The sequence below is a fragment of the Patagioenas fasciata genome, chromosome 3 (genome assembly GCF_037038585.1).
Source record: "Patagioenas fasciata isolate bPatFas1 chromosome 3, bPatFas1.hap1, whole genome shotgun sequence".
NCBI classification, from domain to species: domain Eukaryota; kingdom Metazoa; phylum Chordata; class Aves; order Columbiformes; family Columbidae; genus Patagioenas; species Patagioenas fasciata.
Window position 1 is genome coordinate 97,819,524 of NC_092522.1, and position 19,299 is coordinate 97,838,822.

At 36.9% G+C, this 19,299-nt stretch overlaps 1 protein-coding gene across 1 annotated transcript in view; it reads left to right on the top strand.

The window, feature by feature from the left end:
• Positions 1–19,299, top strand: part of EYS (eyes shut homolog) — an 870,143-nt gene that overhangs the window by 756,894 nt on the left and 93,950 nt on the right. Inside the window, exon 43 of the mRNA XM_065834576.2 lies at positions 3,017–3,237. Within this exon, the coding sequence (XP_065690648.2) occupies positions 3,017–3,237 (221 nt within the window). The remainder of the gene's footprint in view (positions 1–3,016; positions 3,238–19,299) is intronic.

Sequence of the window (19,299 nt, forward strand, 5' to 3'; positions counted from 1 at the left end):
TCTGCTTCAGCTGCCTAAAGTCCATTGAAAAGGACACTGGTACTGCAAGAGGAAAGATAATATCTTAGCAATGTCATTTAACTAGACCATGGTGTTATTAGAAGCAATTCAGATACTGTTAAGCAGTATTTTTGGTTACTTTTTATTTGCAAGCCACACTGTCCAGTGGAAGGCAGTTAAGAATCATCAATGATTTAACGTGGTGTGACTTGTTGCTAGGACTTCATCTATGAATAGTATTGTAAAAAAGACTGTCTCCATTTTGAAAATCACATCAGAAGACTCATTCTAAGTGGGCAATAGGCCAGCTTGTATCTAGATGTTTGTTCAGTCTGATACAAACTTGCATTAGAGACTGCTATTAGCCCCATCAGTTGTTCATAGCTTCCTGACATTCTGCTGCAGAGGATTCCTTTTTCTCTCCCTCTATGTTTGAGGTTCAGAACTCTGGCAGAATGTAAAGCTAACACTATTGGCAGCTTCTGCACAGAGAATCTTGACCCATCAGTACTCCATCAGTACTTAATTATATAGAGAAGCCAACAATACCTTAGTCATAAAGAACTTGCAGGTAGCTGCCTTTGATGTTGTGCACCAAGATCACACATCAGAATATTTCTGCTCTTCATCAGGAAATTTCTTTGGTTCCTAAAAGAGTCCATAACTCTTCTCAGTTTCTTTTTGTGGGGTCCACAGTTAAGTTTTGGTTCAGATCATGAGTGGACTTTTAAAGTGAATGTTCTGATCGTCCCCACTTACTACACTTTGGTTCCTGTTGCAGAGCGATTCTGGAGTGTGACAACTGAACTCTTCTAGGATAAAACAGCGCAAAAGATGCTCTCAATGAGTGCATGAAATATGATGTAGACACTAATATGTATTTCATAGCACCATCTAATGCTTAATCCAGAATAACAACTTGCATGGTGTGTAGTGTGAATGTCATGTCCTCATGACTAACTATTACGCTTTACAGAACTACTCCCAGTCTCCTACAGCCCCTATTTTCTTTGCAAAGAACACAAGCAAAGAAAGAAAAAGAGAAATTTCTTATCTCGAAGAGCACTGATGAATTTCTTCCCGTTACTGTCCAAGCTAATCCTTAGCACTCAGGCTCCAAGTGAAGAAGGATATTTTCAAATTAGTATTTGAAAAGCTAAGCATGAGTATTACAGAAGTTAACATAATGTTAATATAACATTATATTAAACCTGTTATGTTATTAACAAGATTTACAGGAATTCCTTCTGTGTCCTTCCATAAAATATGGTTGTCAGTTAAATTCAGAATAGGACCTATACAGAAATAAATGTGTATTATGGTGTACTAGCATGAGCTTAAACATCTGTCATATTATGATAAAATCCATTGATGTGAGAAACTGGGCAGAGCCTACTGAAGTTTTTCTGTGATACATTGGATCTGCCCCCAAGGTCAGTGCTTTTGTAAAATAAGCCCATTAATAAAAAGATTGCATCACAAGAGAAGTGTTAAAAATATTTTCTTAATCATAGACAGTTTACATTCCAGCCCAGTGCTCTGTTTAATTCTTGTAACAGGTTCACAAGCAGAGAGAAAATGTCTGTCTGCAAACACTACTTACAAATCTTGCCTATAACTACAGTGGTTTATAGCTTTGTTTGAAAGGGGATAAAGTCAAGTGATATGAAATTAATTCGACAAGTGCTGAGCTGATGTCTTTGAATTCCTTCTGCATGAAAAATCTGATTTAGTTTTATCCATGCTCTAAAAGAAGTACAGTTTTTTATCTTTCCCTTCTAAATGAAACACACTGTAAGTAAAGGAATATCTGGAGGTATTCATGTTCATTGTATCTCCAAATTTCACTTGCAGTTTTCAGCAACATAGCTCCAGGACTGATAAAAGCAATACAGGAAACAGTAAAACAATATCATATGGATGTGTGAATTCCAGATAAAACAATGTGATGCTTTCCTCATGTTCCTAGTTCTTTACAGTTGATGGCTGAATAAGATAGCGAAGGGCCCCTTAACTATAAATTGTCTCCTCACAAATTATCTTTTTGTTTTACACATGCTGTGAAATACTTTTTATTCCATTCGTTTATTCCTACTTGACTTGGATTGACTAGGTTTCACCCACTTTCTGGATTTATGGTACCACGCAAATAAATGCATCACAATGTGAGACATTTATGAAAAAATAAGATTCTTTTAATTCCTAGTAACACGTATTTAGCAAAGGAATTTGGGAATGGTGAAACCCTATGTCAGAACTCCAGAAAGTCAGGCATCAGTTTGATGGGTGGAATTCACAGTGCTACATGAGTCACAGATCCTTTGCCTCTGATGGTCAAGGATTTGACTCCTCAGTCAGGTAGCACAGGAAATACCAGACCGACAGCTAATATGGCTTGGTTGGTCTCAGTATGAAATAGTTGCGGATGTTTATTTGGCAGCTTTATAGGATGTTCTAGGAAATTGTGGCTCTAGAATTCACTGCCTAAAATTTCCCCTTTTCCCCTTGGCTTCAGTATAGTGGTTTGTTTTCTGTCATTCGCTCAAAAAGAGTAAAATCTTGTCTCTGTATTTCTCTTGCCTTGGGGTTCTGTAGTTTCCATATCCTAAAGAAAAGCTTTATCTTCAAGTCTACAGCCTCTCCTGTGTTCCTGCGCAAACCCTCAACCTTGAACAGAATGAAGCAAACAATGAGAAAACCTTACCATTTTCATTGCAGTTAAGACTGGGAATTCCAAGTTGTGTTTCATGCAATGTATGTTGTCTTACATGTTTGAAGATATGGACATACATTAAACCACTGTCTTTGTATGGTTATTTTTGTTTGGTGGTTTTTTGTTTTTTTTTTTTTTTAAGAGAATGATATTTAAAAAAATAATCCCATCAGCAAGTATCATAGTTTTTGGCAAGTTTCAGGTAATGACAATTTCTTTTATCTCTAGTTATTATTCATTAATTACTTACAGTAACGTCACAAATCATATTCTTTTCTGATGATTCTCTTCCTGTTTCTGCAGATCGCCTTTGGATCAATCTTCCTAGGAAATGTTCCTGTTTATGAAGAGCTTAATCGATGTGCTGGACAGATAGTTGGCTATAAAGGTTGCATTAGGGATTTTCAAGTTAACAACAAAGAGTTGTTTATCATAGATGAGGCTCTTGGAGGGAGAAACATTGAGAACTGCAATGTTCCGATATGTGATTATCATCCATGTCGCAATGGTGGGACCTGCACTAGGTAAGAGTTACCTCCTCGATCATTTTATCATCTGTTTACACTCTGTGACTGGTGGGTTCATTCTTAATGAGCAATTACTATAATTTTCTATGTAATGAAGTAATCACCAATCTTTTGTCCTGATTATATTAAATAGAAAATGTGACATCTTCATGCCTAACCAGAGAGATTTTTATACCTTATTTGCTTACATGAAAAGAGATATAAAATGTAATTACATTGCCCACATCACATACATATTGGGTTGCTGCCAGAATTCTTTTATGATCAACTAAATCAGTTCCCCTACAAGGCTCAGTGACTAAATCAGACTATATAGATAGCTTGGACAGAAACATATAAGATCTCTTTCTTCTGTCTAATGACTCTGTATCTTACTAGTCCTTGTACCCTCATATGTCTTCTTGGTGTGCTCCTGGGTACATAGCATAGACCTTTGTCATAATGCTCTGAAACACTAACAAGTCAGCACCTTCAGCATGTGTGAAGAAGTGTTGTCAAAGATCCTTTGGAAGTTGAAGTGCATCATGCTGAAAGGAGGAAATGGAGTCGAAAGAAGACATGGGCTAAAAGCACGGCAGATGACGGTTCAGTTGAATAATGGTTCATTTGGAGCACAGTTATATTTTAAGCCATAGTAACTTAATCATAGTCTAAGGGACTCAACACTTAGCAACCCTTTTTCTTTTTAAAATGCATAGAATTCATAAAGTATCTGCCACGTCTGCTTTAAAAATTGTACTTCAGCTTCAAGGCAAATGCTGAACAGAACATAGTCTAAAGTTCTTTTACAGCTTTGAACCACTCTGTGTTTCTTAGGTTGAGGAGAACCTGAATCAAAGTTTTGAGGTGCTTCTCTGCCCCTCTTAGCTGGTATGAGCACAGAAAGAACACCGAACAGGTTTTTGATCTCTAAGCGTTGTTTGAGTAGAGCACAAGTAAGAACAAAGCAACTTTATGGAAATATACACAATTTGCCTACCAGACTGGTAAAACTGCATGTGTACTTGGGAGTAATGAGTCTGTTTTTCCTCTGTTGTTCCTTGCTATATCTCTGTCATTCTACTGATTGACCTGTCATCCACTATTATCGAATATGGTCTCATTTAAAGCTTGGGTCCTGAATAATTCCTTTCTATGAAGTGTTGGCCCACCCATACAAAACACAGCTTTAGAAAATTTTATAGGTGGTACAATAACCTCCAACAGAATAATCACCCAAGGAAAATAAGTAATTAGCAGTGAGTAATCATCAGATGAGGGATTTATTATTAGTCGTTTAAATAATTGGTCATGGTGATTGTGAAAAATTCAGCTAATATTTTTAAAGTGTTATGAAATTGATATATAGTCTCTACTGTATTGCAACACATAATCAACAAGAATGTGAAGGGTCTAATAGCGTACATACACCACCACTGTCTTCCTAGTGCTGTGGTTTGGTTAAAAAAGAAGTGTATGGATTTGTTTCCTGCCTTTCTACTTTCCAACTGCTGGCCTCAGCCCTTTTCAGAAATGCTTTTGTTCTGAAATGGGTCACTGCTCCTCTGCCCAGAGTCATGGAAGACTGTGTGTGTGCAAACCAGGAATAAGCAACTCTACAAAAGCATGATGTTCATGATTTTCTACAACAGCCAACTGATTTTCAGGGATCACTTCCTCCAAGCACAAGAATGATCTATTCCAATGAGCAGGAAATTAAGTGGCAGGAAGCCCACATGGATGAACAAGGTGCTCCTGACAAAACTCAAACATCAAAAGGAAGCATACAAGAGGTAGAACCATGGCCAGGTGACCTGGAAGGAAATAGAAAAAATGTCCAAATATGCAGCTATGACATTAGGAAAACCAAAGTCCATCTGGAGATTAATCTGTCAGGGGACATGCAGAGCAAAACCAAATGCTTATACAAGTGCATTAGCAGCAAAACAAAGACTGGAAAAATGTGGGCTTGCTGCTGAATGGGACACATATTCTGGTGACTAAACATCCAGAAAAGACTAAAATATTCAGTCCCTTCTTTGCCTCAGTGCTTATTGATAAGACTGTCTTTCAGGGATCCTGTTCCTCTCAGACCTATAGGAGAAAGTTTTGAGCAAGGAAGATTTGCTTTTGATGGATGAGAATCAGATTAGGGAACATTTAAACCAACTGAACACTTCAAGTCCATGGGACATGATGGGTTTCATATATGGGTGCTGAGGGAGCTATCTGATGTCATAGCAAGATCCTGATAAGATTGAGGTGATTGGGAGAGGTTCCCAAGGACTAGAAGACTACGTTCAGGAAGGGCAAGAAGGGGGATCTGAGAAACTACAGGATGGTTAGCCTCACCTTGGTCTTTGGGAAGGTGATGAAGCAAATTGTCCTGGAAACTGTTTCCAAACACATGTATGAGAGGGAAGTTGTTTGGAGTGGTCACCATGGATTTATGAAGAGAAAATTGTGCTTAACCAACCTGATAGCATTCCACAGTGAGATGGCTGGCTTGAGGGATTAAAGGAGAGCACTGGATGTTGTTAACTTTGGTAAGGCATCAAAACTGCTGCCCGTACAATCTTTAGTGACAAACTGATTAAGTACTGGCTGGATAAGTGCACAGTGAGGTGATCTGGAAACTGGCTGAAAGGCAGACTAAAAACATTCAGAGGATTGGCGACACAAATTCCAGATGGAGGCGATTCACTAGCAGGGTGACACAAGTCTCAATACTAGATCCAATACCATTTATCTTCGTTAATGACCTGTAAGATGGAACAGGGTGCACCTCAGAAACAGGGGATAAATACAAGGCAAGCAGGAATGATTGTTGCACTAGTTGGGTCTGCTGCCATTCAGAGGGACCTTGACAGACTGGAGAAATGAGCCAGCAGGAGTTTCATATTGTTCAACAAAGGTAAATACAGTCTTGCACCTGGGCAGTAATATAGACTGGAGATTGACTGGCTGGCAAGAACTTTGCAGAAAAAGACTTGTCAGTTCTGGTGAACACCTAGCTGATCATGGGTGTGACAAAGAAAGGAAGCAGCATACTGGGATGCATTAGAAAGAGTGAGTGGGTAAAAGCAGGTCATTTTTTCCCTTCTCATCTAGTTTGCTGATTCTCATATGTATGCACATACATTTTTCAGCCAGTTCACAAACCATCCACATTCAGTAAGTTTTGCCTTGGTAGGAAAATCTTGATGCCATGTTTCACATCCAGGTTTTACAGGTGTGATTTCATACTGTTCACTTCACAGAATAGAATTTGCTTTTTCATAGGCTGATCATTCGTTTTAGATGTCAAGACTGTTAACAGAAGCTATCACAAGTTGCCTCTCAGGATTTGGAGGTTTCACTTGGATAAGTTACTCGGTAGTAGTCTTTAGAGGAGCAATTCCTGTATCCCATAGTTCTGAAGCTTCATTTTGTCCACAGTGTGCGCAACATTCTCTTTCTTGGACAGTTACACAGATATGTGAGAACAGATTGCTTCATCAATGTGTAACATGTAATCAATTAAATCGCTTCTACTTTGCTGGGAAGTGTGACAGATCTAAAAGATTTCACTTCTTAAGAGGTCATCTATGCATCTGCACCAGGATGCAAACAGGGCAAGTGGGGATATAAATTTGCCTGTACTAGCAGCCATTTTTCAGCAATACTAGCAGGTGATTTACACTGACTCTGCCTGACAGAATGCCAGGATCAGAAACCTCTTTGGAGAATGCTTCAGTTTGCTGTACACCAATTCCATCTTGAACAGGGTTGCTCAGATTGAGGAGACAAGGGAAAACAATGACTTGCATGCCTCCTGATAGACCTTGGCAGATCTGGCCCCAGAACCTCTTTCATCTGGACCTGAACACTCTGCAAAGTTTGTTCCTCTCAATCTGCTGTCTTAAGACCTAAGTCCAGTGCCTCAGTGGGTAAAGCATCTCCCAAAAGGAATGGTGACAGATTCTGTGCTATAGACTTTTCCTGTACTTCTTTCCAGCAGTGCCTACTAATACTAGGAGTCTGTTTAGTAAATGTGTGTAACATAACAAACTCTATTCAGTAAATGGACCAATTTTAAGTGTCTTGAGCTTGTTGTCACCTTCTTCCTTCATTGCTTTGATTACAACATCCTTTTGTACCTCTTGTAGCTGAAATATTTGAGTTTCTCCCCTCGCACCACTTTAATTTATTGTTTGGTTTATCCTAGCGATAATTTGATTAATTACTTGGTCATTAAACTGTAGTGGTTCACACCACATCATTTGTGGAGCAGGAGAATTCATAAGCCAGAAGTGGACATTTTCTCTGTAGTTTATGGGGAAAACTTTCCAGGCTTCAATCCTGGTGTTCAAGTGGTGCATGTGGACTATACAACTGTGTTATCTTCAGATAATGAATTTATATTCATGAGACCACAACCGATGAGAGCCATAAGTAATCTATAGTGTTAAAATATTCCCATCTACCTCATTAATTGTCCGTTTGAATATTTATTACTGAAAAAATCTTAGCTGTATTAAAAAAAAAAAATCAGATTCAGAAAACAACAATTTGACAATCCATATAAAACCATTATTGACTTAAGATTTTGCCAGTTGTTTGAAATACACTGTTTAGTGAGAAAAAAAAAAAATGTATTTTATTCAAGTGCTTAACAACTCATTAGAGCTTTTGCTTCTGAACGGCCATAAAGTATTACATAGCAAATATCTTAGACGTGCTTTATAATGAACACTGGATCTCATCACGCATACTGCTGGGTATAGAGAGGTGTGTTTCATAGAGACATTTTTTACAGTTGCTCTTAAAGGAAAGTTACTTACCTTTTCTCTTAATCGGAAAAAAATCCTATTGTGTTCATTCTATTAATTAATCATGCAGAATAAATTCATTTGGAATAAAAAATGTTTTATCTCTATTTATGGTAGCACGAGACAGGGATTCCTGTACACCTAGTCTTCAGACACAAAATTTCAGGATGCAGCAGGGGCTAGCAGTTTCCTGATTGCATCAGGTGCTCCCCAGGGGTCCATCAGGACAGAGTCCAGCAGCCAGGGCCTGTCCCACCAACCCAGCCAGAAGCAGGACATCTGGCACCTCCCTGAGGATGGTGGTAAGCTGCGACTGGGCTGGGACATACCATTCTGTTTCAAGAGTATTTAAACATATACTGTATCAGATGAGTGGTCCAGTGCAAAGCTGAATTTCTGATTCTCTACATAGCCATTATTTTATTAGTTTTTAAAACCAAAGTACTCTCCTCTGTGAATGCTCTATTGCTTTTAGAAGTACTTTTGCAAGTTCACTAACTGTTTTACTGCCCTTTAAATCCATGCTAATGTAGAATTCCAGAGTGGTTTGTTTCAGAGGAAAAAATGACAACTCTTCAGTAAATTTAGGGTTTCAGTGTCATATAGCTCTATGATTAATTTTGTGATTTCAAGGCTGATCAGATTTTAAAGTATGTGCTTGAAAAGGGCATGGAAATATTAACCTAGGAAGCTCTTAATATTCTGTGTGGCCCTCTGATCATATGAGCCAGATGTTGTAAACCAAGCTTAGTGTTAATTAAGAAGACACATCTGTGTGTGGGAAATAAACTCATAAAATTACTTCACCAATGATTTGACAATTGTGTCAGCCACTACAGTAATAGTGGTTGATTAATACATTTGTCTTAAACTATACAAAGACTTGATAAAATGTAAACATAGACAAGCTTAGTTTTTATAGTGCAGAGTGCAATCTCAAACTTAATTGCTCCCACAAACAATCATGTTTCCAGTGTCTCAAACTATTCTCACAGTGATTATTCTTTCTGTTGTTGTTCCTCATGTATTGGTGCAGCAGATGGGTCCATTAATGTTAATCAATTAACCAAGACTGAAAAATCAAACTCAATTAGCAATAAATTTCAATATAGAGACACTTATCTTCAGACTTCAACTGTCATGAATGCTGTAATCACCAAAAATACACAAGGAATGTAATTTTTCAGTTTTCATCCCTTGATAATGTAAGAAATACCTTGCTAGATTTGTAGGTCTCATTTGGATGGTACCTTTTTCAGCTGTAGACAGGGAAAGCCATTTTTTAAATCATATTCTAAAAACTGGCTGTTTTCTGCATGCTGGGGCATCACACAATTCTTATACCTTAAGGAACTGATCACCAAATGAAATATTCCACTCCAACTGTTTCCTGAAGTTCATCTGATAAGCTTTTCAATGCCTTTAAAAAAAAAAAAAGTTCTAGGCTAGCTTTCTTGTATGTTAAAGGAAATTTTATAGTTGAACTTGGTTAAGTGATCGAATTCCATGTATTGCAGGTACTGAAGAGATCAAGTGAAGTGACTTAACTAATTTTGAGGTCTCTTTTTAGTATACATTCTCAATGTTAATTAAAACAAACAGTACGAAAAGTCATTATGACTATGACTGTTTTTAGAAAAAAAAGAGGAGCTCAAACTGATTACCTTGGAGACACTAAAATGTTCTTTTCAACTTGTTTTTACATCATTTTCTATTTCGAAGTATAGTCATGGTGAACCTCTCCCAGATCGTGTGCCAGAGGTACTTCTTGTACTTCCCTGTGCCCATAAGCCAAAAATGCATGTTATATCAAGTTTGGGCTGAATGTATTCCTCTAAGGATAGCCTTTTACACCCTTATAAATGCTTTGCTCACATTTCTAGCACAGAGCTGCAGTTCGCTTCCATCTTGCAAAATCTGATTTATGTGTTTGTTGAACTAAATAAAAAATTGTTACACAAGAACGAGTAAGTGGCCATTTTCAAACCAAGGAGCACTGAAGCACATCTCGAAACTGCTGAACATCATTGCAGGCCAGATTTGAAAATTGCTCACAGATTTCCTATCACAGCTTTAGATGTAGGTGTTTCTCTGTAAGAAAGAAAACAGCTCGTCAGAAATAGCAGGACTGATCATATGTCGTGGATCTTTTTATAGATCTGATTTATAGAGTAAGAGACTCAGGCAAATGTATTATTTAAAACATCTGTTAGTTTGTTTTTTTTTTTTACAGTCTAAATCTAGTTAACTTAACTATTGTCCATATTAAGTCCAGAACTAATGTTTTAAGTTCCACTTTATTCAGCTGTTGCAGAAAGATAAGCCAAAGGCGTTAATTTTTATTTTAGTTGATTTGCAAAGGAAGAAGATTTCCAGATGGGAGTTGTGTGTTCTCACATCTTTTCAGAATTCGCACTGTATGCGCTTATGTAATACTGACTTGTATGAAGAAGTTAACCTGCTTCTTTTTAAGGGGCTGGTTTTGGACAGGTCTGTCAATAATAAAGATGCTCACATTTTACGATTCCAAAAAATGCTATTATTATGATTTATGCTTACAAACACCATTATTTAGGAAGACTGATTTGGAGATCCACAGATTCAGTATTTGATTAGCGTGAAAAGTAACATGCTGAAAATAGATCATGCAGGAAAATCAAGGATCTTTATATAAATAGCACTTTAAATTCCTGACTGCCTAGATAATGTGCAAGCTATGCACAAAATTTGTTAAACTTGATGTTTATACATCATTTCAATTCAAATGTATTTGAATCAGAGAAGCTGCCATGGCTAAAATTTTAGTGTGGGTATTGACATACCACTAAGTGCCATTTTAATACCACTTACCTCAGAATGTTTTGACTCAATTTCCAGAAATACCATGGAACAACATTTTAGAATTGTAGAATCATTTTAGTTGGAAGAGACCCTAAAGATCATCAAGTCCAACCATTAACCTAACACTGTCACTAAATCATGTTCTTAAGAACCTCATCTGTCCTTAAGAACCTCATCTAATTCTCAAGAATTGCAGCACAACCAAATCATTTCTGTTAGTTTTGATTCCAGAAGTATCTGTTTTGAAGAATCTTTAAAACACAACATGTCAGTACATTAACTGAATACTAAAATTTCCAAGGCCAGTGAGATGTTTAAGCCTATACAGAAATACTTAAGACACTCCAACTGGAGAAGTAGTGCATGGATTCACTCAGCTATAAATCCTGACAAATATTATAGCTCATACTGTTTGTTATAAGCTGTAACATACATAGTATGTGCATGAAAAATGATAAATGTGCCATATTCTTTGTACTAATGATTTTCAAAAACTCCACAGAGATAATCCTTCCAGTGAAATGTATAAATTTTCTGTAAGGACCTATTACATGCTCTAGCTGTTTACTGTAAGATATCACAATAACATTACAAGACTTGTACAGCAGAAGATTAACAATGCACTATCTGTAATAAATGTTAGAACATTTATTCCTTTGTTGCTAACCTAGCATATACACCTACCTACTAGTGATAGACTTCTGAACTTCAAGCAATGAGAATTACATAAGAGAGAAAAAAATGATGACATTTCAGTCCTGACTAGCATGGTTGACTGGAGATTGAATAGGGGAGAATATAATTGTTCTGAATCTGAGTTTTAGGGGACTTGTCACTAAAAGAAAGAGTAAAGTTTATCTGAGGTCACAGAGCAGAACAGATTTTTATTATGATTTAGAGAAACCTTCACCTTTGGTATCTTGTTGAACTTGAGAACTTGCTTAATATTCAAATGTGATTTGAGAACTCTGGATTTGAGGTATCATCTTGATACAGAAGGTTACCATGTCACCAAATATGATTTTGTTACTTTATTTCCTAGTAACAACATTTCTTTAAGTTTTATTTTTAGAAAGACAGGAAACTGGATTTTTTTTACCAGTAACCCTTGTTTTTTGGATTTGGTAAAACCAGCCAACTTTGTGATGATGTGTACAGATAAATACAGAGTGGTACCCATATAGTCTTGGGAATTTCATGCTGTGTATGCATGCATATAATGCATTTAGATTAGGCTTCTTTTAGCTAGCCAAACCTAGCTTGTAGGTAGCAGGAAAGACGAAAAGAGAGGAGATTTTCTTCCTGTACCCAGAGTTTCCATGAAGTGTCCAGCTGGCTATTCAAAGGGAAAGGTAACCTCATTAATCCCTCATTTTTGTTTTTTCACTGCGCATTGTCATGGGCACATGTACAATATAACCCACAACTGGTTCCAGTTATTTCAGATTAAATATCAGTCCTGCATGTTGTAAAGGAGGGAATGTTTTGGTTTGTTGGGGTTTTTTTGGTTGGTTGGTTGGTTGGTTGGTTGGGTATTTTGAGGGTTTTTTGTTGTTGGTTGGTTGGTTGTTTTTTTAAACTGGGGAAGTGTGTGTGTGTGTATATATATATTTTTTTCCTTAGTTGTATATTACTCTCAATATGTTATTCATAAAGAATACAGAGGTTTAAGAATTATCTGATGTCCTGCTAGAGACTGAGTGCATCCCTCCTCAGAAAAGACTGTGTCGACAAAAATACGTATGAAACAACTGCTCTTGAAGACTGTCTGTAAATATAAATCTTACGAGACAGGAGGATAAAAGGACACTAGAATCACAAAAATCCTTTTGTCCTTCACTGGGACCTTCCTTGAAATACCTGAAATCATAGTAGAAGAGGTCAACACGAGGCTTAATATGGATCCCTTAGTATCTTCCATAATCTGTGGAGCCATCTAGTGTTGCTGTAGGCTAGTTGTGGAGCAGTAAGAATTGTTTCATAGCAGCACCTTGAAAGCTGATGTCATTATCTGCAGTAACACTTACCTATTGTCTGTCTCCTGTATCTATTACTCAGTAGCAATACTGTTCAATTACCTATCTAGAGTACTGTATTACTAAATAAAAAAGTCCTGCATAGCTTTAAAAGGCTTATTGTTTCCTTCAGGGACAGACTCATCTTTTTAGTAGTGTCTGTATTATTACCAGACTTATTAGTCACAGCCAGTTCAAGTACACTCTTTGTGTGCTTGTAGGAGTACAGCTGGTATTTCTTCTTCTCTGTTTCAAAGTCTGATAGTGCTTAGTTGGTATGAATTAGAGGATCAGGGGAGTTAAGCCATGATGTGTATTACTCCACAAGGTATGAAAGGTCAGTAAGGTGTGTTATTTCTCTGGTATTCAGGTCACCTTCTCAGTATGTCCATCAATTTAGCCCTCTTTTGTGCTTTCGAAAAATTCATTGGGCTTGGAGGTCAGCATGTGCACTAGATTTCTTCTGACGTTGACTCAGTAAGGAGTTTTACAGAAGACTGAGAAAACATTTCATTTCTCTGAAGAGAAGCTACATAGAAGACTAACCATGCTGTTTCTTCATATCATTTTCTAATGTGGTTGTGACATTTGATGTGGGCCATATGAAATAGTCATATGAACTTCTTGGACATCCTACTCATTTCTGTACTTGGACAACTTCAATATATATTAACATATAAAGTACTTGCAGGGATACCTTACTTTGGTGTGTACATAAAATACAGAAATATTTTACATTGATTTCTAAATAGGTTGTAACAGAAATGAGGTCAAGTTCTGAAAATGTCCAGTGACTGGGAGCACCTCACAAATTCGTCAGGGTGAAATGTCTCAGTCAGAAGACAGTTGCTCAGCATCAGGAGTGTTTTTTAAAACACTTATTGAAACTGCCAGTTATAAGGTCTTCTCTGTGCAGCACTTTTATTTACATTAGAGATACCTCTCTCCATTCTCCTATAAATTTTCTCAGTATTACAGGAGGGTATGTAAGCCTTCAGTTCCAGAAGCTCTGGTCATGACATCTCTCTTCTGCTTCCAAGCAGCCTTTGAAGCTGCTAATAGGATGTGAAGTTCCATAACTTACGTTACCATGTCATCATCTTTGTTGCAATCATCAGGAATTACTGAAGTGCGAGTTAAATACCTGTGTGTAAACACAGATACAAACACATTTGTATATACAATTTAATTATACAGTGGGTATAGCTGTGCTGTATGTGTTGTTCCTCGGCAATGGGTTTTACTTTGTATCTCCCCCCACTTGTAAAGATGAGGACACTGAGAAAATTGGTAAAATCCCCAACAGATATGTGGATTGGAGTACATCGTGGGTAAATATTACTAGTGAAATATAAATCAACGTTTGTTCAAGGTGCATGATTTTTATCCTATAAATAGCCATTTTTTTTCTATTTTTCTTAGCCCTGCAAGTATTCAGAGCTTTAAATTAATTTATTTTCTTCAGAATTACTCACAACAGGGTTCTGGAAAAGCCAGAAACAAAAATAACTGTAAAATAAACAGAAATCTGCTAGAAAAGGCTATGGCATCAATAACAGAGGCATTCAGCTTGAAAAGAATACTTAACCACAAGAGGTCTTGAGTTATAAACAGTTATCATTTTGAACACAAATCTTCAGGTAAAACATGAAGACTGCTACTGTCTGTAGGATGAAGAAAATCCAGGAATTATTATTTTTTGGACTGGTATATTATATGATAGTATAATGACATTATATTTCAGTTGTCAGACTTGCTCAATTATTCATCTGTTTTTCCGTTCTGTAAACCATTTTGAGAAACAGTGCAGTATATTTCGATGCTGGAAACTAAACAGTAGTTTATTAACCCAGATTTAAACTCTGTCCTGGATACCTTCAGGGATTAATTATGGACTTCACACTACCAGAATATTCAGAAATTGATTTAAATCCCCAAATTCAAGATAAGCTTGTTTTCATCATATTGCCATTTTACGTAATCCAGATTCTTTTCTTGGCATTTATTAGTATTCGTTATACTGTTACATGGATCAAAGTCACTACCTGGATAAATACACTAATGTAATGGAGATAATAAACTATTTAGAAAAATCTCAGGTAGATTTGACTGAAAACCATTTGGAGTTAAGAACCATTAACAAAAAATAGTGTATTGTAAAGGTGGATAGCTTTTTTAATGGGTTTTTTTGGCTCATATATCATGGAGAAGGTGAGGTGAAAGTTTGCCAAAGGGCTGTAATCTCCCCTTCTGCTCCTCCAGACACACAGCCCATAAGGTGCTTTTACTCCAAATTATATGACACACTTACAGCTGATAATTTGATGAAATTTCTTTTCTCTCAGATCCTGCCTGATACAACCCTATTCTCCTTTTATCCAAAAGACAGTATCAGAAAAGAAAATCTTCCTGGTGACTAATACCAAACCTGTCAAGTAGGCAGAAAGTCCAAATGCCACCACCAACCTGGAGACTAAATGGAAACAGGAGTTATGATCCATTTCATTTCCCTGGTACTATACCTTGGTTTCTGATTCTGTCAGTGTGATTCTTACACCCTTGCCTTCCCCAGGGTGACATTTGCCACTTTGAGATTCACTTAAGCCCTGGAAGCAGAGCTGAAGTGTGACATGGGCTTTGCCCTGACCCTTGGAAAACAGCTCCTTGATTTGTCACTGTTGCAGGGATGACAGAGCTAGAATACAATGTACAAACGTGCATCTGGTTTCACAGTAAATTAAATGTAGCCACTCACTTTTTAAAAAACTGATGCAGGCTTCGAGTATCCTTACTACTTTCCCTGCTTTGAGAACGGTGAGGTGGACAAACTTTATTTGTTTCACTCTTGACAGATAGCTATTTAATTGTTAGGCATTGAAATCCTTTGAGTGGACAAACATAGGATGTTTTTAGTATTGAAATCTAGCTTTAGTATGTATGCTTAAACTGCAATGAAAAAGACAAAGCAATCAGGAGTTTATTTTATTTGCTTTACAAGTGTTGAGACTCAGCATCCAGATTTATAATGTAATAGTTATGCCAGCTCAAGATTCAAGGCTAAATTATAAAGTCAGTTTTCAGCTTTAGCAAATGCTCTCTGAGTCCTGCTGTGTTTCACTTAATAGCAAGGACAAGTGGATTCCATCTGTAGAAGTGCATGTTTTGCATTTGAACTACTGCAAGGCAAGAGCCAATACAGAGATGGCGTAGGATTCAATATCAGGACACTCTTTTTATTTATAGACAGTTGCTTGTTTGTTTTCAAGCAGGTCTTTAAAGCTGAGTTGATGATTTAGAAGCAGATGTAGGGTTATAATACTTAGTTTTAAAATGAAAGGATGTTTGTCCTGTACTTGGATGATAAAATGCTGTGATTTAATATGAACAAGATGGAATTTGTGGGTATGAACTAATCTCACTAGGTGCAGAATATGTACAAAATGGTAATTGAAATGAACATATCTTTCTTCTGCCGAAAATTGCTGTAGTTAAAACCTGAGATTTGGTCCATTTTTTATGGATAAATATTTGTGTACTAGAAAATACTTGTGCATTATTATACAAGCGTATGCATAGATAAATTGGTACATATGAGTATGTATAAATATGTAATGATTTTGTTTCCCAGTATGGTTATGTCCATATTTTGGGGTGGGGTTTTTTTCAGTATGAGTTGGGCAGTTCCTAACTCCTGGATGTTTAAATTTACAGCCAGTTTCTGTAGGCTAGACTAGGTGATATTTATTTTTAGTACTTTTGTCAATGTATGTGTATTTCTCTAAGTCCTTGACATACCACGTGTTCTGTCATCTTACAGTGAGAAGATAGGTACATGTACAATTAACCTTCCTTAGACAAGAACACCGCAACCTTAGCAACAATCCCAAAATAATACCCAGAGTATCTTGAGTTCAGCCACCACAGATTATCCCAATTTAGAAAAATAAAGTTGGAGACGAAATGAGAAAGGTTTTCTTAATGTCAAATTTTGTCTTTTTACTCTGCAGATGTTTGATTAAATGCTGTCCAAGAGCCTGTGTACGCAAAATACCCTTTTCTAAAAAAAAAAAAACCACAAACCAACCAACAAACAAACAAGCAAAAAACCCACTGGTGTAAAGAAAATTATTTAATTTATACAATTTATTTTAAAATAATTAATTAAAAAATAATGTTCATAATATAAGTAAATGGGTTATTCAAAAACTCCTTTACTTGGTCAGAAAAACCCTGAGATCCTTTTCATCCATATTTTGTTCTGCTGTGTCTGAGTGAAACACTGTTTTGTGTGTCTGGGCTTATTTTAATCTGCTACGTTCCGAAAAAGAAGATCTGTGGGTTGTGCTGCCACCTGCAGCTGGAACATCACCCGCTCCCAGCTGGAGAAATGGACTTTGCACTAAAGCCCCTCTGGACAAAATGCAGTAGATCTTAGAGGTGAGCTAAAGGAGGACTTTGCAGAGCTAGTAGTAATTGGGTTTTGTCAGCTTTTTATGACATCTAAATAAAACTGGGACTACAGAGAAAGTAAATCCCCCAGTAGCATATTCACGCAATTTTTGTCTCATAAAAGCACCTTCCTACTGGCAGTAGTTTGGCTGAAATGTTTCAGAGTTTATATTTCACAGAGATAAGAAAAAACCTCAGGTTCTGACAATCCTTATGTCAGCTAACATTTGAAATGTTCTGAGATTTACCAGGAAGAAAAAAAAATAGTGGAGAAAAGAAAAAAAAAAAAATAGTAGTAGTGTTGAGGCCTATTTAGTAATTTTGGTTTTGTGTGTTGCACCTATTTTAAGGTGCTTAAGATGTTCTTTGTCTTCTATTACCTCATTCTCTCCTCTCCACTGCATTTTTATATCTGCATTCTTTTTTTTAAGTAAAAAAAAAAAAAAGCATGCTCTAAATGAAGACGTCACGAGACCAGGAATAATAATGCCCAGCAGTTGTGTGCCGTTTCCTGCAACTGCTCTCATCTTTTTTTGTTCTGTGTTTCATTGCAGTATCTTTTTCAGTAAGGAAAGTACAGGGTTGCTTACAATTGTTCTGAACTGCTTAACCTAGTAAATATTGGCATAAAAATACTGTGTGTGTGAAGGAAGGGAAATTGTTGTTGTTCGTTTCCATTCAAGTGTATCTCTTTTTTTCACTACTACTGTGGTATCAGAGGCAGTTTTTTCCTATGCTTTTACTGATTACATTTCCCTTTCTCTGCTACATTGAAGAAAAGTGCTCGATGTGGGCCAATCAAGCTATTTCACTCCCAAAAGGATTTCTTATGTAAGTAGTTCCAGAGAGACTTGGTGAATGATGTATTTTAGTAGAAATACTGTGTTCGTGAAGGTATCCTGGCACAGTGAAGTGTGCACATAGACAAGAGCCTGCATGCTGCTGCTACCTTCTTTTCATTCACAGTACAGAAAACATTATTTTATCCTGCATTTTGAACATAGGAATTATGCTTGAGGCTTTTTTCTCATTTTTGAAATCAGAATGAATGTAAGAGAAAACACAGAAACACATTATGCTATTAAAGAAATAAAATCAGCATATTCCAGCCATCCATCAGAACTGCCTTCTGTTTGAGCAACCTTACACCTGTAACCAGCATTTCTTTGAAACACTTACCTTTCTTCAAACAGGAATTATGCATCTGAGTCACAGAGGCAGAAGTACATATTCTTTCAGGCAGCATCCCCAATTATCTTCCTTGCCAGCAGATGTTAGGGGCATATTCCTCTCTGCCCAAATGTTGTAATCATTAATAATTAGCAATTGTACAATTCAGTGTTTACACATAAAGGAGCTTCACCCTCTGATGCAAGATTTCGAGCTAGCACTGCTTGCAGAAAAAGAAAGAAAATGGAGCTTGGTTCTTATTTTACGTCTGAGATTACACCATTTTAGAGTGCAGAGATTCCCTTGCCTTTATGTGGCATTACTCTGATTTATACCAGTGAAGTGAAAATCTAATCAAGCCCACAGCTGGATACATTCAACAACTTTTTTCTTCACCCAGGATAACTCTGGATTGTATTGATCTGCATTATAGACCTGAACAGAAAGCAACAGGAGGGAAATCTGAAAAAGTGTGTCTCATTTAGAACCTAATAGAAGTTTTTAAGATGCTTGTTTCATTGCAGTACTTGGCTGGATCATCCTTAGAAATCAATGAAGGACCTGCAGTCAGAAACGTACATAATAATGTCTTGAACTTATTAAGTGGTTTCTATTGACAGAAGGTAAAGATTGGGGGCAGGAGGAATACCACCAAAACCACTGCAGTCATGTTGATTAAAAATTTGTCAAATTTTGCCTGATTATTCTTTTCAAAGAAGTGTAACCAGCTAGAAGGGGAAAGACAGGGTGGTATAAAGAGAGACGAAAAACAGAGCAATAAAGCACTATGTGAG